The sequence below is a fragment of the Sylvia atricapilla genome, chromosome 1 (assembly GCF_009819655.1).
Source record: "Sylvia atricapilla isolate bSylAtr1 chromosome 1, bSylAtr1.pri, whole genome shotgun sequence".
Taxonomy (NCBI): domain Eukaryota; kingdom Metazoa; phylum Chordata; class Aves; order Passeriformes; family Sylviidae; genus Sylvia; species Sylvia atricapilla.
In genome coordinates this window covers 151964307-151986145 of record NC_089140.1, presented here as the reverse complement: position 1 = coordinate 151986145, position 21839 = coordinate 151964307, and the positions used below count along the sequence as shown (strand labels likewise).

The following is a 21839-nucleotide window of genomic DNA, read 5'->3' as shown; positions in this document are numbered from 1 at the left end:
GGATCCCTTCCTCCCTCCTGCCCTGTGCCCCTTTTTAAGGAATATCAGCGGGGCAGGTGCTGCTGTGGGAACACAAAGCCTCGCTCCCGTTTTCCCACTGCCTTCCCCGGAGCTCAGGAAGTATCCCTTAAATCAGACACTCCTGGCTCACTCCATCCAGTAATGAAGTGGGAATGAACTCTGGAAAAGGGAAGGGGAGGAGGAGGGGGGGATGAACTCCCCGGAGATTGATGGGATGTGCTGACGTCGGGGCCCAAACACGACCATCTCACTTTTCCAAGCAATCCATCTGGAGCTTCGGTGATCTGTCATCCCGGAGAGCTGGGAAATTCGTTAGGAGACTTGGAAAAGAGCTCCCCACCTTTGCTGTTTTTCCGGCCACTTGCTCCCTCCCTTCCCGACGAATTGAGGAGGAGATGCCAAGGAGCCTTGGGAGCTTTTTGTCGGGATTCTGAGTGTGTTAATTCAGTGGTGCAGGAGTTTAAATGGGCCTAAACACTTGGATAAATCAAGGAATTCCTTGATATTTGGTTTATTAATAATTGGTTTATTCCGTATTCTTATTTTTAAAAGCCGAGGCAGAATGGAGAACGCGAAGGAGATTCCTTAGGATTTAGGGCAGTCAAGGAAGTGTTAAAGCAGCTTTGTAAGGACAAAAAGGTGATTTGGGGAATTTTTTTGAGTTTTATCCTTGTTTTTGCTGTTGATCCTTCTGTCTGCACTAGGAAGAGTCTGTTTGTCATTCTGCTTCCTAGTTTTCTTGCTTTTGAATGAGGAAAAGTGGGATGTTGAGAACTGTGTTAAAAAATTCCTCTGAGATATCCTAAGGGAAGACCAAAGTATTCCCCATTGTGCTCATTCCTGCCTGGATTTGCATCAGAATTAATCCCAAATTCCATGTAATGATCCAGATTAACCACTTTTTAAACAGAGGGAGAACGATTCCTGGGATATGAGACCTGGCATGTGACAGGGGCTAAAACCCCTTTAAAACTGAGTTTGAGGTTTTCCTACAGGGATTTGCAGGAGAATTAATCCTAAATTTTTTGCAATGATCCAGATTTTTAAGGATGAATCTCTGGAAGTGAAGGATGGAATGATCCCTGGAATCTGAGACTTGGGATGTAACAGAGGATGAAGCTCCTTTAAAACCTCAGCTTGAGGTTTTCCTGCAGGGATTTGCAGCAGAATTAACCCCAAATTCCATTAAAGGATCCAAATGAACCACTTTTTAAGGATGAAATTTTGGGAAGTGGAGAGCAGAGCAGTCCCTGGATCCTGAGACCTGTCCCTAGCTCCTGACACTTGGAATCTGGCCAGGGCTAAAGCTCTTTTAGACTTCAACTTGAGGTTTTTCTGCATGGATTTAGTGAAATTCCGTGTAACGATCCAGATTAACCACTTTTTGAGGGTGAGTTTTGGGAATTGGAGGGCAGAGCTATCCCGAGATCAGTGAGATTGATGCTGGGGTTGGGACTGGTTTTATGGAAAAGGCCACGCCATCCTTGGTCCCGACTTCCAGCACGCAGTTGTTCCCAATCCAGAGGCACAGCTGGCATGCCATGGCTGTGTCCCAGCATCCCAGGATGTATTAATAGCCCCACAGTTTGGGAATTCACGGCTGGACCGAAACCCAACTCCAGCCACTTTCCCACCCTGCACATGGACGCAATTATCTTGGAGACTCTGACAATTTGGCCGGTGCTGGAAAAGTGCAGCTCTTTTGTTTACATCCCACTTTTATCCTCTCTCCTGAATTCCTGGAGAGGGGATCAGGTGTTAATTGAAGGGAGGGAAATCCTGGGAAGTGAGGGCAGCACTGATGTCTCCTTTGCTTTTCCACCAAGTATCCTGGACTCTGCCTCAGTTTCCCCACCTGATTCCCTCCTTCCTAATCCTCCCACTTGGTTGCTCCCAGGAAGCTGCATGAAGAAAGGAATTTCTCCTTACTTCCTTGAGGGCTGGAACCCTCAGGGACAAATCTATGTAGAGATGGGTGCAAATATCAGGTGGCAAAATGCAAAGTCCATGAGATAAAACCATGGAATCATTAGGCTTGGAAAAGACCTCGGAGCCCATTGAGTCCATGTGTTCCCTCAGCGCATCCAAGGCTACCACTGATCATGTCCCCAAGTGCCACATCCACATGGATTTTAAATTCTTCCTGGGATGGGGACTCCACCACTGCCCTGGGCAGCTGTGCCAGTGCCTGACCGCTTTTTCCATGAAGAAATTTTCCCAATATCCGACTTAAACCTCTCCTAGTGCAGCTTGAGGCTGTTTCCTCTCATTCTGTCCCTTGTTCCCTGGGAGTGGATCCCGATCCCACCTGGCTCCACCCTCCTGTCAGGGAATTGCAGTGAGAGTCCCCCCTGAGCCTCCTTTTCTCCAGGCTGAGCCCCATCCCCAGCTCCTATTTGTGTTCCAGAGGTTCTCCACAGAAATTATCCCTGCAAATCCACCCTCATTCTCCCTTTTTCATCCTGCAAATCCTGTGAATAACCCTAATAGTTTTGGAAGGGACCTTAAAGATCGCCTCCTTCCAACCCTTTCCATGGACAGGGAAAGCTTCCACTAGACCAGGTTTCTGGGATTCCCTTCTGTGGGAGAAGGGAATAGAACATTTATGGAATAAGCTCACCCATGGTGTATTTTTGCAGTGGTGCTGTCATTGCTTTGCATTCAATTTGCTGCAAATTCCTGATCCCTGTATCAATAATCACTTCCTAGCTCGTTATAAATTTCCATCAGATATATATTGATATTCCACTCCAACTTTATGGATAAACATCCTCCCGGGCTTCCATATTGTCCCAGGTTTTATGGATAGGAAAAATCAAAGGTGGTTTATGATTTGAAACAGCCTCAAGTTGGTTTGGGTTGTTTTATGTCCACTTGTGTTAATCAAGGGGGAGGTTTGGGATTTATTCCAAGAGAGGTTTTGGTGACATTTGAGGTATCGCATGGTGCTATCTATGAGGGAATCCAAAGGGATTCTGAGAAGTAGCAAGTTAACGGAGAAGTTCTGAAGTTTTGAGCAGGACATGGATTTTTTTTCCCCCACCTGAGAGCCACTTTGGGAACTTCCCAGGAGCCTGCAGCGCCGCTTGGTGTTTGTGTCACCCTCGGATCCGGAGGAGCTCCTCGAGGGGCTGGAAAATCTCCTGCTGCAAATGAAGCTGTGATGGAAGGTGCTGCTCCTGGGGTGCCTCTTCCCGTGTTCCCTGAGGTGGGAAGCAGATCCTGTGTGGTGTCTGTGCCCAGCAGGAAGGGAAAAAAAAAGCTGGAGACAAAGGATGAGAGGAGGAATGTGCCGTGTGCTGCCCCGCTGGCTCTCCCCAGCCTTGAATTGCTCGGAGACACGGCACTGGTTCAGTGGATTCCTGGGAGCCACCACCCTGAAGGAAGCATATTTCTTCCCCTATGAGCCGGGGGATGTCTGGGGAGTTTCCTGCCACTTCTGGGACTCGCACAGGTACATCAAGAGGAGAAAATCAGCCCGGAGAAGCCTCTTCCCGAGGTTTGTGCTGAGCTATGAGGAAGATTTTGCTTAGCTGATTGGTTTTTGTTACCCTCGAGGTTGTTTAGCCCCCTCTGGAAGACTCATTCCTTGGGCTGGAGCTGGTGGAAGGAGGAGTTGGGCAGACACTGGGGACAGCACGTGTTGAGCTCCTGGAGAAAAACAGCTGGAATGCATAATCCCAGAGAAAAGGATCTAAAGCTGTCCCAAAGGGACACAGTGAAGGGTCTGGAGGGTAAAAAACAGGAGAAAAGGAGACTGAGGGAAGAATCATCGGGATCTGGAGCTTCCTTGGGAGTTGCAGCTCCAATCTCTGCTCTCTGTGACCACGGCCAGGACCTGAGGGAATGGCTGGGAATGTGTCAGGGAAGGTTTATATTGGATATCAGGAAAAAGTTCTTCTCCCAGTGGGAGGGTCAGGTGCTGGGACAGGATCCCCAGGGAATGGTCACGGCCCCAAGGCTGCCAGAGCTGTTGGAGGAAAGGGCTCTCTGGCACAGGGTGGGATTTTTGGGATGTCCTGTGCAGGGCCAGGAGTTAATCCTTGTGGTTCCCTTCCAACTCAGGATATCCTATGAATTCAGAGGGTGTTTTGGCTGGCGGACAAATCTCTTTGACCCTTAAGTCTATTCCCCATCAGGCACAACAACTATCCAAGGAATATTTCAACATGAGATTCAGTCATTTTCTGCCTTGAACACCTTAAAAATCACCACCTGCTCAGCTATTTTCTCCTCAAGCCCATCTTTTCCATGAGCATCTGATTTCCAAGTTCTCAGCTTTTTCCCCCCGTCCCCGTTAATTATTATAATTACTTGTAAAACCTGGCCCCTGATTAGGCACTAGGTGGACACAGTGGCTGGGTTTTATTGCAGAACCTGCTCCTGCTCAAGGAGTTATTTTTGCTGAAGGCTTCCCTGGAATTGCTGAGTCAAGACAATGCTTTGATGGGATAAACATCTTCCCGCTCCCTTCTGTTCAGACCCTGGAGCCCCATTTGCCTGAGTAAAGACATTGAGTTTCTTGGAATGCAGCTCCTGTTAAAGGAGCCCTGGACCAAACACCGAGAGCTCTTGCTGTAATTTAAGAGTTTATCCCAAATCCATGAACGACGGACACAAATCGGGGGGCTGAAAGTTGGTTCCTTGTCTTGACCATGTCTCTCCCAAGACCTGCAGGTAGTTTGAATTCCCACTGATTTGGAGCTGGTCAGTGCTTTCCCCGTGGAGACGCCTCCTCAGAGCCACTGGTGGTCACCTGCTCCTAACGTGGCTTTTCCAGAAGGGTTTGGCCAAGAGGTCAGCGCTGAACTGCTCAACAGAGCCATTCCTGATGGATGCACGGAGAGGCTTCCAGGGGGAGCACGCAGGGTTTACACAGAAATAGTCGCTCATCTGACTGAATCGTTAATGCCCGTTGCCCGCGGAGACTAATTAAGGAGAGCTGCAGCTGTTTTGGGAAGCACTTTGTGGGGATTACGCGGCGAGCGCGGGCTGGAGGAGCTCTCGGAGTGTGAAACATTAGGAAAGGCGTTTTGTGCTGCTGCGCTCCGAGGAGTCGAGGGAACTGGAGGGGGTTGGATTGTGGGGTTGGAGTTTTCCAAACTGTTTTCTTGGAGATGGTTTGAGCTTGGCCAGACAACGGGATGTGAGCGGTGACAGCCCGGCTTCGGTGTGGACACGTCAGGAACCCTGGGAGAGAAATGTTAATAGAGTGTCTGTGCTGCCTTTCCCTAAAATCCTGCTGCCTTTTCCATGTGCTCCCGTGGGCAGTGAGGCAGCTCGGGGGGTGAGTGCATTCCTCTGTCATGTTGGTAGTTCCAAAGATCCGTGGAAAGACCTCGGGTTTGTTGTTGTCCAGAGAAGGGAGCGGAGCTGGAAAGGGTCTGGAGCACCAGGAGTGGCTGAGGGATCTGGGAAAGGGACTCAGCCTGGAGGAAAGGAGGCTCAGGGAGGACCTTCTGGCTCTCTACAACACCCTGCTCCATGCCCCAAGTCCAACCTGGACTTCAGCACTTCCAGGGATGGGGCAGCCACAGCTTCTCTGGGAATTCCATCCCAGCCCCTCACCACCCTCCCAGGGAAGAATTCTTTCCCTATATCCTGTCTAACCCTGCCCTCTGGCAGTGGGAAACTCTCTACCTCGTCATGCTAAAATTGTGCAATACAAGATTTCTTTTATTCCTCCTTTTGAATTTTCTGGTTTTGTTTGGTCATTTAATTTATGTATCTTCATTTCCATAAGATCAAGTTTTCCTGCACGTGGGACATAAATTCTCCAAGACCATGGATCACTTTGGGTTATTGTAAAAGAAAATATATATGGAGGCTTTGTAAAACTTTGTACGTGGTGTTGTGGAACTCTTGAGCCATCCTGAAAATCTTTGATTCCTTGGTCATAAACCCTCCCGAAGGATTTGCTGTACTGGATTAAATCCTCAGGCCCTGAGAAACAGCCAGTGCATGGATCTTCTGGGAGCCAATGGGAAAACTTTGGGAGGCATTACTGCGGTTGAGATTCAGGCTGGGCGTCTGGCTGTTCACACTCCCAGTGGCATGTGCAGAATCCCTGGAGCTCCAGAGATTACAGCTTTATGGTTCGCACGTGGGATTTGCTGTGAGCTCCTGGTTCTTTTTATAGAGAGTCTATTCCGGGGGGATTTTGGAGAGGGAATTTCTGACCTTTGGACAAGAAGCCATCAAGCTGCGAACCAGCAGGAGCTCCAAAGTGATTTAGCCCATGGTCCTTTTTAAAATCCAGCTGTTGGCTGGGTTAGGACGTTGTTTGTTGGGCGATTGTTGTTGCCAGGGGCTGGAGCTGTGCTGAGGCAGGGTCTTGGTGCCCTTGCCTTGTGTCTTCATGGAATCTGGGAATGGTTTGGGTGGAAAGGGATCTTTCAAGATCATCTCATTCCACCCTCTGCCATGGGCAGGGACATCTGCTATTCCAGCATACTCCAAGCCACATCCAACCTGGCCTTGGACACTTCCAGGAATAAGGCAGCTTCTCTGGAAAACCACAGCTTCTCTAGAAAACCTATGCCAGGGCCTCTCTACCTTCACAGAGAATTCCTTCCCAATAGCCCATCTCTCCCTGCCTTCTGGCAGTGGAAAGCCACTCCCACTTGTCCTGTCCTTCTATCTCTAGTCCCAAGTCCCTTTCCTGCTCTCCTGAATCTCCTTTAGGCACTGGAAGGGCTCTGAAGTCTCCCTGGATCCTTCTCTTCTCCAGGCTGGATGTTTCCAGCTCTCCCAGCTGGACTCCAGAGCAGAGGAGCTCCAGCCCTCGGAGCATGGTGATGGAATCACCATCCCTGGAAGCGTTGAAGAAACATGTGGATGTAGCACTTGGGGACATAGTTTAGTGATGAACATGGCAATGCTGAGTTAATAGTTGGACTTGATGATCTTGGATGTATTTTCCGACCTCAGCAATTTCATGATTCTGGGTTTATCATTCCTCCATCATCCCTCCTGGGTCAGGGGACATGAACCTGGCTCCCATGTGGTTTGTGAGATGTATGGAATTCTGCAGGACTCACACCTGGAGGATTTATTTGGAGGTAGAGGTGGATTGTAGCTGTTTCTCCCTCCAAAATTTGTATTTGGTTTAATAACAGGAAAGAGCATGTGCCTTTTTCCCTGAGACTACGGAAAAACCCTGGAGCGCCGTCAATAAAAAGATTCTCTGACAGCTTTGGAAAAGAAATGAAAATTTATCAAATATTTCCCCCCCTGTCTGGAGCAGCTCGTCAGATGTGGAGGCTGGAAAAGGGAGATTTGTTGTTCTTTCCCTCTCCTACGCTGACACCCCTGGGTGGTCCTGAGGATGTGACAAAGGGAATGCTCTGCTCTCCTACCACCCAGGCTTTGGAAAGTTAACTTTTTTTTTGGGAGTAGAATTCAGGTGGCCTCGGAGGTTTGGAGTCACAGGAAAAGACTGAAGGAAAGTTGTTTGGGTTGAAAGAGGCCTCAAAGATCATCTCATTCCAACCCTCTGCTGTGGGCAGGGACATCTTCTGTGAGTCCAGGTTTCTCCAACCAACCTGGCCTTGGCCAGATGCCTTTTCCTTCAAGCTGTGCTGTTGGAGAGGCAGATGCTCCAACATGGGATGGCACACACTCCAGGATAATGTTCAGGGATGCAGGGATAGAAACCTGAATGTAAAGTGCTGGGTCAGAGGGTAGAGATAGGATTATGGACATTTTGAGTAAAAGAGCTTTTTTGCTCTCCACCAAAAATGGATTTTTTTTTTCTTTTTTTTTGTTCCTTTCTTCATTATCAGCCTTGGATTTATCAAAGTTGGTTGGGATCAGGTGACTTGGAAGTCTGAGCTTTCCTCATTATGATGTTGTTGACCTTGGGAACTGAGGAGCTGCCAATGCCAAAGCTTTCTTTTTTTCCCGTCTCCTAAAAAAGTGATGTAGGGTCATCTTTGTGCCTTTATGCTTCAAAACCATGGCTGAAAGGAATCATGGAATGTCCTGAGTTGAAAGGGACCCACACAGGTCATCCAGTCTAGCTCCTGGCCCTCCACAGGACACCCCCATGAATTCCACCATGTGCCTGAGAGCATCTTGAATTAAGATTATTCCAAAGTCTTGTGGTGTGGTGCTTACTTGGTGTTTTTTATGGAGGAATTACTCATCTGAGCCATCCAGGTAGCCAGTGGGAATTTCCTTCTTGTAATCCTGTTTTCCACATCATAAATTTTGGTGACCATTGTCTCCATGTGGATTTGATCCAAGAGAAAGTCTTGGCATTGTGTTTCCATGATTTAAGCTCCCTCTCACTGCACCCCATCCTAAAGAGAATGTTTTTTAGGATCAGATCTATGAGAAAATTCCCTCTCTGGTGCAGGAATTTGGGTCATCTGGTCCCATTTAAGCCCTAGTGGTCAATTCCTTAAGTACTGTCCTTGGAATGGGATGGTGGGTAAGCTTTGGGTGCCTCTTGGTGCCATCCAACTCCATGCTGAGCATGGAATGCCATTGGATTCTTTCTCCTCCTGCACAGATGAAGCCGTGGTCTTTGGGGAGGTGGGAGAAGTGGATGAGTGCCAAACCCATCCAGCTGGATCACCCAAATGGGCAATCCAAGGAAATCAACCACATGCCTCGATGCTCATGCACAGCTTAGGCTGTGAAATTCCTTATTTATAGGAACTTAACGGATCCTGTAACAGCTTCAAGCAGATGAACACATTTCTTTAAAGCAACAGCAACGTTCTTCCTCCTCAAGGGAGAAAGTTTTAACTGGAAGAGGGAAGATTTAGAGCAGAAATAACAAAGAAGTTCTTCTCTGTGAGAGTGGTGAGGCCCTGGCATAGATTGCTCAGAGAAGTTTTTGCTGCACTGTCCCTGGAAGTGTTCAAGGCCAGGTTGGATGGGGCTTGGAGCAACCTGGGATAGTGGAAGATGTCCCTGCCCATGGCAGGGCTTGGGAACTGGAAGATCTTCAAGGCCTCTTCCCACCCAAACCATTCCGGGACTCTTTGAAGTCGCTTTGAAGGGAAAGAAACAGCGCTGAAAAGACCTCACACGTTTTCCTCTTCTTCCTTCCCATCCATCCTGAGCTTTGTCGAGCGATGGATAAAAAGGGGGGAAAAAAAACAACCAACCCACCCACAATAATCTATAGCAACTGTCAGCCAGCAAACTACTCCCATTTCATAGGGATAGGTTGGATGTCAGCGTGGGATCGATGGCTCTCGCGCCGTAATTATAAAAACTCGTGGGTTGTGTTGCTTGAGTGAGTTTGGGAAGAGTAGGGTCTCAATCTTCCCTCTAATGGGGCTTTGGCAGTCGGTGGCGCAGCGGCTTCGTCTTAGTCTGACAGTGTTGTCATTAAACACCAGGTAGCGTGGAACAACAGGGAACACGGCTCCGGAGCGGCCGGGAACACGCGGCTTTGACAGGAGTGATTTGTCATCGAGGAGCTGCCCAAACTCCTGAGCCTGGAATACGGGCGGCTGCTTAAAGTGACTTATTGCCCCTGTCGGCGGCTGCAGTTGTGATTTGATAATCGGTAAATGTTTGTCAAAGATGAATTCCCTCCCTGATGCAGTGCAGTGCTGGAAAAGCAAATGAAAAGCAGGGGGAAAGAACATATTGGATGGATTAAAGACTAGGGCAGGGTAAGGGTGATGGAAACAACAGGTTTCCCTATTAACTTGGCATCCTTCCTTCAGGGAGGTGAAGTGTTGAGATTTGGGATACTGGGATGGGGACTCACTGTCAATAACGGGTGCTGGGGGACCGGGAGTGTTGCAACATTAATTCCATTTCAGGAAAAATTTCTTCATGGAAAGGGTTGTTAAGCATTGGAAGGGGCTTGCCAGGGAGGTGGTGGAGTCCCCATCCCTAGAGTTGTTGGAGGAATAACTGGATGTACACTCAGGGTGATGAGGTGGGAATTGATCACAAATTGGACTCCATTATCTTGGAGGTCTTTTCCAACCTTAACGATTCTGTGATTATAAGGAATATTTTTTTTCCAGATTTGAAAGATCCTGGAGCTGTCCTTGGTCTTGAGGTACTGTAGACTGATGTGGAGCAATGGTTCTCCTTTGGAATCACATGGAATCATGGAATAGTTTGAGTTGGAAGAGACCTTAAAGGTTATCTCATTCCAACCCCGCCTTCCCTGGTGTGGGAATCATTGTGGGACATCTGACTTCGGCTCCATTCTCTCCGTTCTCCTCTGTCTGGGAGGTTTCAAGAGTGTTTTTTTGGTAAGGGAAACGATGTTCTGATTCTTTGTTTCCATGGATGTGATGCATTTCTGTCTTTTAGGCAAATAGTTCCCTCGGCAAATCCATGTGCCCCTACTCAGTGGTTGCAACTTGTAGTTGAATCGCCGTGTTTCTCGTTGGGATGGATTTTGAGCCTGTCCATAGCTGGCTTTGTATCAAAGTTTCAAAAGGAGAATTAAAGGGATCTTAATGAACCTTCTGCCTGCAAAGTTTTCCTCCCATCTCCCTGAGTTTATCCGAGTTCCTCTGAATCCCAGAGTCAGGTCAGGTTCTTTTTAACTGGATACTTAGGAAAGCTAAAAGCTGGGTGGCCTTCAGATGGATAAGAGGCTTTGAGGGTGGGGAATACCTAAGAGATTCAAATTTTTCCTTGTTAAATTTAAATAAAATAAAAAAAAAAAAAAGTGAAGTCAATCCTAAGGCACGAATGCAAATGGAATTCCAGCCTGCCGAGCGCTCCCGTCGTTTCCCCAGGCAGAGTCACCTCTCCCTGTGCCACGGCGAGGCGTGAACACGAGATCCCTGAACCCATTTGATTATAGCCGGGGTTTTTCTGGTGTCTGAAGTGCTGGAAACGATCAAGAGCAGGAAAAGTGGAGTGATTTATTAGACTCATAAAAATTCATACTTTGTTATTCCAGTTGTCTTCCATCTGCAGCTTGTTAGAACGAGCACCCCTGGCAGCTCCCGCCGCGAGGCCGGGGGGAGGAGGGCATTTATCAGCTTTCCTCCTGCCATCGCGCTCTCATTTAGAGGAATGGATCCAGCTCCTGGAAACACATTAATAATCATTCACTGAGGGAAGGGGGGAAGGAAAACCCACCACCCTCTTTTGTTATAATAATAAGGGTTGTGTTTGAACAAGGGCCGATGCTCCAGAGACCCATTCAGGCTCTTTAGCATGGGATGGAGCTAGGAAAACGGTGTTCAGAGGCTTCAGTGTGACCTCCTCTTGCCAGTCCTGGTGGATAACATGAGGTCTCCTCATCCTTGGAAGGCTCTTCCACTCCTGTCACATTTGGAAGGGCCATCCTGGGGCTTTTTGGCAGTGGGGATGAGGATGTGACAGAGCTGGTGGGGTTACTGGGGTTACTGGGAGGTTGGTGATGTGTCCTCCTGTCCTCACCAAGACCTTGTTGGACCCTTCTGTCCCTGCCTCTCTCCATGTTTTGGGATTGGAGGGAATAAACCAAGATAGTTGCCAGTGTTTCTGTTGCAGTTGGAATATTGGTATTGGAATTGTAGGGCTGAGCCAAAGGCACAGTTTTTCCCATTATTTTCTACGGCTTCCCAAATCACCTGGCTTTGGGGGCTGGTGAGGCTGAAGTGACCCAGACCTCTTGTTTTCGTGTGGTTTTTGTGGGATGGCTTCAGTTGGGAAGGACTTCTGAGATCATCGAGTTCCAACCATTCCCCCAGCACTGCCAAGGCTACCACTAATCCACATCCACACATTCTTGAACACTTCCAGGGATGGTATTCCACAAAGGATGGGATGGGTCTGGAGCACCAGGAGTGGCTGAGGGTGCCTGAGGGGTTCAGCTTGGAGACAAGGAGGCTCAGGGAAGACCTTCTGGCTCTGCAGAACTCCCTGACATGAGGGTGCAGCCAGAGGGAGGGTCAGGCTTGAGGGAAAGGACAAGAAGAAATGACCTCAAGTTATGCCAGGAGAGATTTAGATGGGATATTGGAGAAAAAATTTCTTCATGGAAAGGTGTTCAGGTGTGGCAATAGGCTCCCTTGGCAGTGGTGGAATTACTATCCCTAGAAGGGTTCAAAAAATGCGTGGATGTGGCACTTGGGAACATGGTTTAGTGATGACCTTGGCAGTGCTGAGGGAACAGCTAGGCTCAATGGTCTTAGTGCTCTTTTCCAACCTAAACCATTCCATGCTGGATGCTGTGGCATCCTGGGAACACACAAACCCCAAAGACACCTCATCCACTAAACCAGATCCACTAAAATCCTGTGCAGCATCCCAGCTGCAGATGGAAGTTGGGATTGCACCAGTGGGCTGGAAAAGGAGTACAGGTCCTCAGTCTTTTGGGAGGCTGATCCTGAGTGTTTTTTGCAGCGGAATTTTTCCAGGGAGTTTCTTGGAGCTCTGTGACTTTCACGTCTGCTGCTTTTCTTTCTGCTTCTCTCCTGTCACGCTCGCTGACGGTGTTTCCTCGCTGTCGGATTTCTCCTGGCTGTGCCATCCCCAGCTTTTCCAGATGCTCTTCTTCTCGCTCCTCTTCTTTCTTCTCAACAGCTCAGGGATCACTTTGTTCCCCCGTGACGTCTCCACGCATGATGGGGCTTTCCTAAACCTTTGGATTTTTGAAAGGCTCTAATAAGGTCTCCCTGGAACCTTCCCTTCTCCAGGCTGGACATTTCCAGCTCTCCCAGCTGTCTCCAGAGCAGAGGGGCTCCAGCCCTTGGAGCATCTCTGTGGCCTCCTCTGGACATGCTTCAGCAACTCCACATCTGTCTGCTGTTGCACCCTGGAGCTGGAGGTAGAATTCCAGGTGGGGGTCTCACCTGAGCAGAGCAGAGGGGCAGAAATCCCTCTCTTTCCTGCTGCTGGAAATTTTCTCTTCAAATTGGGTGATTTTTTCTCACTCTGTATTTCCTGGAAACAAAAGTTCTGTCTTTTTCACCTAAACTCAGGAATTTTGGATGCAGACCTATACCCACGGAATTTATTTAAGCAGGATATGTGGATTTGCTCAGAGAGGTTGTGAATCCCCATCCCTGGACGTGTCCAAGGCCAGAGCCCTCTAAAATGTTTCAGCTCCAAATCCCGCCCTTCTCCCGTCCTATCAAAATGTGACAACCAGAGCAGCTTCCGTGCTCCGGGTCCCAGGTAAAGCACTTTGGATCAATTGGATTTATTTCCTATTAAGCAGCAGTTCATGATCATAAAGCATCATTTACACGCTGGCATAAAGAGCCGTTGCTCTTGAAAGAGCTCGGAACTGAATGAGTGTGAAAATTAAATTCTCCTCTTAAACCCAAGGATGGTCCTTTTGGAAGCTGATTCCAGTTGCAACATAATTAACCTCTTGCTGTGCCATTCTGTGGGAGCATATTGAACCTGCTCCAGGATAATCATCCCTAATACTGGTGTCTGCTTTCACACTGAATTCCTAACAGCATTACAGTAATCCCAAAGCTTTTGTTAACTCCGGGGACTTGGCCACGTTGGCCTCCAGGACAAAAGGTGTTGTAACCATGTGGCTCAGGGGTGATGCCATCCAGGTGTGGTGGGACAGAAAGCATCAGAACCATTCACTTTTGGGTGGAGGAGCTGTGGTGGAACTTTATTCAGGTTTCCCATGGATTTTTCCTTGTTGAAGGTAATTTCGAAGTGCTTGGAGCAACTTGGTCTAGTAGAAGATGTCCCTGTCCATGGCAGAGGGTTGGAACTTGATGGTGTTAAAGGTCCCTTCCAACCCAAACCATTCCATGATTCTCGTTTTAGCCCAGCTTCTCTCCATCTTTCTCAGGTTTTCCTTCCATTACTCTTGCTTTCCCATCTACAGTTTTTCTCATCCAGGGAAACAAGTGATGTTGGAGGTAATCCCCAGAAGGTTTGAGTGTTTTTCCACCTCTGCACCCAGTGATGAGCTGAAGTCTGAGATTAGAGAAGAAAAGGATTCAGGGAGACCTTTGAGCCCCTTCCAGTGTCTGAAGGGGCTCCCAAGAGAGCCAGAGAGGGACTTTGGAGAAACGAATGGAATGAAGACAAGGGGGAATGGCTTCCCACTGCCAGAGGGCAGGGTTAGATGGGATATTGGGAAGAAATTCTTCCCTGTGAGGGTGGTGAGATGCTGGGATGGAATTCCCAGAGAATGTGGATGTCCCATTCCTGGAAGTGTCCAAGGCCAAGTTGGACAGGGCTTGGAGCAACCTGGCTCTCAATTGATGTGAAGGGCAGGGATTGGGATTCCCAATCCCTGTAATCTGCTGTCGCAGCAGGAGTGAGGCTGATCCATCCTGGCCATCAGAGCTTCCTGGGGTGCTTCTGCTGTCGAGGTTGCTCCTGGCTGCAAACTCTTCTGCTGCCTCCAGATTTACCCTTGGACTTTCCTACTAAATCCTGAAAAGCTCATCCACCACCTTCCCTTCATCCACGAGGTGGGAGACAGTGCAGAAGGATCAGATCCATTAGGAAGTTATCTTGTAGGGATTTTAAGAGGATGTGAGGGCATCATTCCATGCCTTGACATTGGTCATCCCAAACTCCACATAATGGAAGCCAGCAGCAAATTGTTTTGAGTCAGGGATGCCTTTTTCCTGGAAAAGAGGGAGGTTTGATCCCATACCATCCCAGAGCATCACTGGATGTGTGTGATGGTTCTGCTGCAGCCTGAAATGTCTTTTGGTTGAGTGTCCTCTTCCTTCTGGGATTTGAGGATAATGGTGGATTTTGCTGAATCTTCCTTTCCAGACCTGGAGCAAATCCTATGGCGAGGGATTCATCTTCGTGTTGGGAAGAGTTTGCTTCCAAAAATGCTTTGGCAGAGATTTTCAGCTCTTGTTGGAGCTCCTTTGGGTTCCAAGTGTGAGTTTTATACCCCCTGTCAAGAGCTGGGACATGCTGGTGGCTCCTTCACACATGTCAAATAGTCCTTAACTCTTTTCTTTCTTTCCTCTCATGCCTATTTGGAAAGAAAATTTGGTTTTATCAGAGATTTTTGGTACCTTGATTTGTTCTTTCCTTGTCCTGCTGCATCTTTTTAATCTCTGAGGTTTCCCCTAGTGCTGGAAACAATCCTCGCACTTCTGCTTCTGGCTTCTGTGCCCCAATTTGCATTTGTCCCTGCTCCCATCTTGCTTCCAAGTGCTGGAAGATCAATGTGCCTGTCACTCACTGCTTCCCATCGAGATTAATGGCACAGCTTGGCACTGAGCCCCGACAGAGACACACGGGAAGGGTTCTGGTGGCCAAGGATTAACAATGGGAGACCTTACAGCACCCAGGTCATGACTAAATTTAGTGCTTTTTCCCCATTCCTGTGCCCACACAGGAAGCTTTTCTATCCTATATCCTTTTCTGAAAGCAGCAATAATCTCTTGGATTTGAAGATCTGCCCTCCTGAAGTTCCCCTTGCTTATTTAACTTCCTTTTTCCCATCAGTGTCTGAGCAGGATTTACTCCACCAATATTGTGGGTTTCCCTAATCTGTCCTGAGCACTCATCATCTTCCTCTTGCCTCATGGATTTAGAATCACAGAACCGTTAATAATCATTAAGGTTGGACAAGATCTCTGAGATCATCAAGTCCAAATGTTAACCCAGCACTTCCAAAGCCACCACTAAACTCTTGTCCCCAAGTGCCACATCAACACAGCTTTTAGAGACATCTTTCACTAGAGCAGGTTGCTCCAAGCCCCATCCAATCTGTGGATGAGGCAGCCACAACTTCTCTGGGCAACCTGTGCCAGGACCTCCCCACCCTCACATGGAAGAATTCCTTCCCAATATTCCATCCAACCCTGCCCTCTGGCAGCAGGAAGCCATTCCCCCTTTTCCCGTCACTCCAGGTTGTCTGAAGTAGTTTCCCATTTTTGTTTTAAGCTGCTTTAAAAGAAGGTTTCTCCAGACTCTTCTTCATGTAAAATATTCTACGAGCAAACTCTTTTTATGCCCTCCCTGCCTCAACTTCCCCAAGGGGCAAATTTCTGGTACTTCTTTCATGAAAATAAGAGAAGAAATAAGGACCCTTTCCTCCAACCCCTTTCCTAAGGGACGCGTGTGCTGGTGGCTCCTGGATCCTACCTGCTCGAAGCAGGTAAGAGATTTTGGCAACAAATTCTCCATCTCAAGGTCAGCATTGGACAAGAGGGAGCAGCCTGAAGTTGTACCAGAGGAAGTTTTGTTTGGACATTAGGAGAGATTTCCTCACTGAAAGGATGGTTGGGCTGCCCAGGGAAGTGATGGAATCGCCATCCCTTGAGGGGTTTAAATTCCGCGTGGATGTGGCACTTGGGGACGTGGTTTAGTGGTGGCCTTGGCAGGGCTGGGTCGATGACCTTAGAGGTATTTTCCAACCTTAACAATTCTACATTTACAGTTTACACCAGGATTTGTTGGTTTTTTTTTATCCTGGGAACAGGAGGCGCAAGCAGCGCCCGCGGGATTCGCGGCTCCGCAGAAAGCCCCGAGCTCAGCAGCGCGCGGCCCTGGCTGATAAATGATGCTCATATCCCATTCGAATATGATGCAAGCAGTTTTTTTGTAGTTTGTCTTCCATGGCGGTAGTAAAGTTTTTAATTAGGAAAGCTAATGAGATCGATTAGTCATTAGAAGTGACCTCTGGATCGCGGCGAGGAGTGGGGATGTGTGCGCCGGGCTGATAACGGGGGACGCTGGGGTATTGTTTGTAATAAAAGCGTGAAGTGTTTGATTTGAGTGAAATGTGCCACGGGGAATACATCACGCGGAGAGGAAAAAATTACAACCCTGGGAGCCTGTAATGAAGGGAATTAAACCAACATCCTGTCTAAATAACATGATTATCTACACAAAACCCCTCAGCTAGCAAGTAATAATAGAAAACGGAGCTCTTCGTAGAGGCTCTTTGAGGAGGTGGTTAATGCCGGAGTCGCGCATCAGGCACTTTCCAAGGAGCAGCTTCGGAATGAATACACCATCCAATTACCTCTGGGAATAGAGTTTACCAGGTGCCAGCCTGTTTTGGGGAAGGAGGAGGAGGAGGGGGATGCCTGCAATAGTTTGGGAGCTCTCTTTCTTGTCAGGCAGGAGTTTGATGCAATTCTGGGTTGATTGGTGGCAGCTCGAGCTTGCGCGGGGGGCAAAAAAATGTTAATTATGTATTCAGTGAATTCCCAGCTTAGTTATTCTCTGAGGTCGGAGTGGAGGAGGGAAAGGGGCAACTTGTGCAGTTGCTGGCTGGGGAGGATATGGGATTGTGGCTCTCATCCCTTCCCCGGTGAGAGCTTTGGGTACGTGGTTGTTGCTGTATCCGTGAGAGGCTGAGTGTGTCCACGTGTTCTGGGTGACAAAAGTGACAGAAGGCAGAATTAAGTGGGATTTTAGGGTGAATTTCTTCCCTGCAGGGGTGGTGAGGTGCTGGCAGACATTGCTCTGAGGAGCTGTGGATGCTCCAGCCCTGGAAGTGTCCAAGGCCGGGCTGGACAGGGCTTGGAGCAACCTGGGATGGTAGAAGGTGTCCCTGCCCATGGCAGGGAGAGGAACTGGATGGTCTTTTAGGTCCTTCCAACCCAAACTATTCCATGAGTCCGTGATTTCAGGACAGTCCCACCATCACCATAGCTGGGATTTCATTGTGATCCCTGCAGGGGTTGGGACCTCTGTCCTTTTGTTGTCCCCATTTTCCTGTCCTTAAATACAGTTCCCTGAAGGAAAAACCTCTTTAAGTTTGCCAGTACTTAGGAGCAATTTTAATTGTAATTAGAGCTTCAGCCTTGAAAAGGCTTTAAAAGCCCATACAGAGGTTTGGTCTCTGCCCTGAAGAATTTGATCTGCTACAAAAAAAATCCTGGGATGGGGAAAGAGCAGTGAAATCCCGTTTGCTTTCCATGTTCTTTCCTCTTTCCCTTCTTGCCTCACCTCTTAAGTGACTTCTGAAGTGCCTCACCTCCAAAGTGGCTGCAATTCCTCCAGTTGTTGAATCATCAAATGGTTTCTACAGGAAGAGAACCTGGAAGATCCTTTAGTGCCATGATTTATCCCATGGGTTCCGATTGCGGAATGTTGTGATTGCCATCTTTATCACGAAAAATTTCAGTGTTTCAGTGATTTTTCTGCCATGGCAGAGCCTGGGTTTTGCCTCTTCCCATCACCAGGGGTTATAACTTCTTGCTTAATTTGAGAATGGAAATTTGTGTTGCCTGAGTCCTCCCAAAGCCAGCACAAGTCATCAACTTGTTGGGATTGCTCGAGAAGGAAAATATTCCCTGTATGAAACTGTAAAGCTGTGGATTGATGTTGCCACTGTTGCAGGGAAATGGGAAAACCATTCCTCCTTTCTAGGGCATGCTGTCAGCTCTAAAATATATTTCCCTGTTTTTCCTAGTTTACCTGAGAATCCACCTTATTCTCCCTCCTCTCACAGAGACAAACATGGGGATGGGTCTAACGTTTTCAGTGAAAATAACGATCCCACTTTTCCCCTCCCAACCTCTTCATAATTTTAATGAGAGGATCTCCAAGAAAAACAGCCGGCCTTTAAATCAGTTATAAAACCCAGAGACCGAGGCTCAGCATGGAGTGTCAGCTTTAATTATCTGGGCAGTTACAGCTGTATGTTATAAAAGTCGGGCAATTAGGTGCATTCCTGAAAGCTTGGGGAAAAAAAAAAAAGGCTCGTGGAGGAAAACCACAGTCGAACACAGAACTGTTAATTGCACGAAACATTCCGCAGGATAGGGAAGTAGATCATCCTGCAACATAGAGAATCTGGGAATGGGTAGGGTTGGAAGGGACCTTAATGCTCATCCAGTTCCTTCTCCATGGAAGGGACCTTCCATTATCCCAAGTTGCTCCTGTCCAACCTGGACTTCCACACTCCTGGAGATGAAAAATATGGTGAAAATGCCAAGGATTAAAGGCGTACGTTTATTTCCAATGTGGATGTTGGGATCAAGGTGTTGTTGGTGAATCCACAATTCCCGTGGTAGAGCTTTGCTGATGGCCTGGTGAAGCCAGTCCCAAGCCCATCCAGACCCTTCTGTTACCATCAGCCATAGTGATCCCATTCCTGAAACTTCACCTCTTTTTCCGGGTGCTAAAAAAAGTTGGATGTAGGGCTTAAGTTGGATGTGGGACCAATGGCCATTGAACTTGATCGTCATAAAGGTCTTTTCCAACCTTAAAAATTCCATGATTCTGAGAGAATATCAGTGAGATCCCTCCTGTGCCCATCCACACCTGAATTTCAGGCCTGTTTTTCCATGTTTTTTCTCCTAGGATCCAACTTCCACTTTGTAAGGAGTCCTTCAGCCAACAAGGTGATAAAGACACGCTACAGGATCGTGAAGAAGAATGTGATGTCTCCAGGCTTATCATCCTTCACCAGCCCCATTCCCACCTGGAAGACCAGGCGCCCTGTGACATCCAGGTAATTCTTCCATCCCTGGAATGCAGCTGGTTGGGATGTGGGAGCCACAGGAACTCCCACGTTGGCTCCGTGTTTTTCTGTTGCATCTTCACTGTTTAATTTCTCTCTTTGTTTGGTCTACGCTGAGTTTATTGACTTAAAGTGTAAAATCATATTAGGAATTGTGTTATCCCGAGCTGGTGCCAACAGCTTATGCCTTTGGCTTCCTATTTATTCCCTCTTGGAATTAATTGTTTCCATGGAGCAGTTAAATAAGCTGAAAAGGAGATGAATAAATGTATGGATGTTGGTGGTGAAGGGGAGCGTGTTGGATGCTCTGAATTTAATACCCGGATGTAGATGCTGTTCCAGACTTTTATTTCAAATTATCTGGATGGGTGGAACATCAGGAAATGTTTTGTCACTGCCCAGAGAAGGGAGGCACTGAAGGTGCTGTACCCTTGAGTTGGAATATTCCTAAATCCGTAGAGGTGGAGATGTTTCCAGGGAGCATCTCAGAGGCCGAGACAAGACCTGGAGCTTGTGTAGAATCAGGAAGGTCATGAAAATAATTGATTCTTTAAAATAAGGTGTGATTAAAAGTGATGGGTTTGGTGAAAATAAAGGTTTTGGGTATTTTTAGGTCAGGAATAACTTGTCCTTCCACTGAAATGCCAGGAATCACAGACAGTATTTTGGGCAAAGAGTCTGTTCTTCTTTGGCTTTGTTCTTCCTTCTTCAGGTGGTTTTCTCCAAAAGTCATTCCCCAGTAATGCTCTGGGGACTGGTGGCTCTTATGGTAGAGCTGTGGAGGGACAAAAATGGTAGTGATTGTTTTCAAAGCCTGGCTTTGCCTGATACTTCCCTTTAAAAGTGAATTTTGGGATTCCCAAATTGGCATCTGAAGGGAGAGTTTGCTTTGGAGGAGTTCAGGGTGATGAACTAAAATATGGGATAAACAGAGAGATTTGAAAAAAAGGTCGGGTCAGTTATTTAGTCTGTTTCCTAAGGTCTTGGTTGAGAAAGTCATCATCTGCTGTACTCTACTGGTCTCAAAGTGCTTCTTCCAGTATGAAAATTTGGATCCTTTTGGGCTCATGGTCAACCTTAACTGCATCACCTCCTCCTTTGTCTTCACATTCTACTTTTGCCTGTGATATTTTCCCACTTGGGCATCATCCCTGAGATCCACAGGTCTCCTTTTGTTTTGAGTTTTCTCCTGAAATTACTGCCCCACTTGGAGGTGCCACCTCCATTTACAAATCTTTGGGACCAAATTCCTGCATTTCTCTTTCCAGAAACAAACCATGTAACTTTCTGCCTGCTCCATCATCCTGCAATTTCATGGAGTCACAAGATGTTGGGGTAGGAAGAGACCTTTAAGATCCTTGAGATTCAACCTCCTGCCATGGGCAGGGACACCTTCCACTACCTCAGGTTGCTCCAGCCTGGCCTTGGACACTTCCAGGAATGAGGCAGCCACAGCTTCTCTGGGAAACCTTTTCCAGGGCCTCACCACTTGTGGAAATGTCCAAGGCCAGGTTGGATGGGGCTTGGAGCAGCCTGGAATAGTGGAACCATGGCAGGAGGTTGAAACAAGATGGTCTTGAAGGTCCCTCACAACTCAAATGATTCTGTGACTTTCGGCCTTAATTAATAGGAAACAACTCATCCAGCAACTGTTGAGCTCAGCTTCTTCCCTCACACCTTGTTACTCCAGATCCAGATGGTTGATGGATGAAGGATCCATGGTGAGAATCAAGGAAAGGGGAATCTTCAGGCCTGGAATTCAGGGCAGGAATGTCTGGGATATGTGTGGTGGCTCTTGCTTAACCCAGTGGTGATTTCCCAAGGAACGACCCCGTTCTGCTGCGATTGGCTGAGAGCTCCCACTTGTAGGATCATTTTCTCTGTATTAATCTCTGACTTCATTAAATTGGTGTAGTTTAGATCTTACAGCTGCTTCAGACAAATCTTGATAAAATGCCATCAGCAAATTAAAACAATTATGTTTTAAAGAAGCCATAAATCTCCGTTTCCCAATTACCTTCATTGAGGGTGATCAATCATCCGGCCTGTCTGGAGGAAGCACATGGCAAATGCTTCTCCTGGAGTTTTTACAGGATTTTTTGCTCCATCGTTCCTATCATCATCTTGGATCTGTCACAAGCAACACGCCAGGATCTGCTTTTTTTCCTCATTTTTTTTTCTCTTCCCAAAACCCGTGTGATGGTGGGACACCCCTTTAGTCACCTCAATTTTATTTTTCATACTGAGTAGTCAATTTTGAAAATATTCCTATTTTTCATTTTAATATTTTTATAACAATTTGGTATTTTTATTGTCCTCTTCCCCTTAAACCAGCAGTGGGATGTCAACTGGTGGTGCTGCCCTCCAGTGCTACTCCCAAACAGATTCCCAGCTGTCACTAAAGAATGATTTCCTGCATGAAGTCCAGGTTTTTGGATATCTGGAAGTAATGTGCCAGGGTTTT

General features: G+C 47.5%; 1 protein-coding gene across 1 annotated transcript in view; it reads left to right on the top strand.

Annotated features, from left to right (window-relative positions):
- ZC3H3 (zinc finger CCCH-type containing 3) overlaps window positions 1-21839 on the top strand; it is a 126716-nt gene that overhangs the window by 30768 nt on the left and 74109 nt on the right. Inside the window, exon 4 of the mRNA XM_066336986.1 lies at window positions 19216-19366. Coding sequence (XP_066193083.1) covers window positions 19216-19366 — 151 coding nt within the window. The remainder of the gene's footprint in view (window positions 1-19215; window positions 19367-21839) is intronic.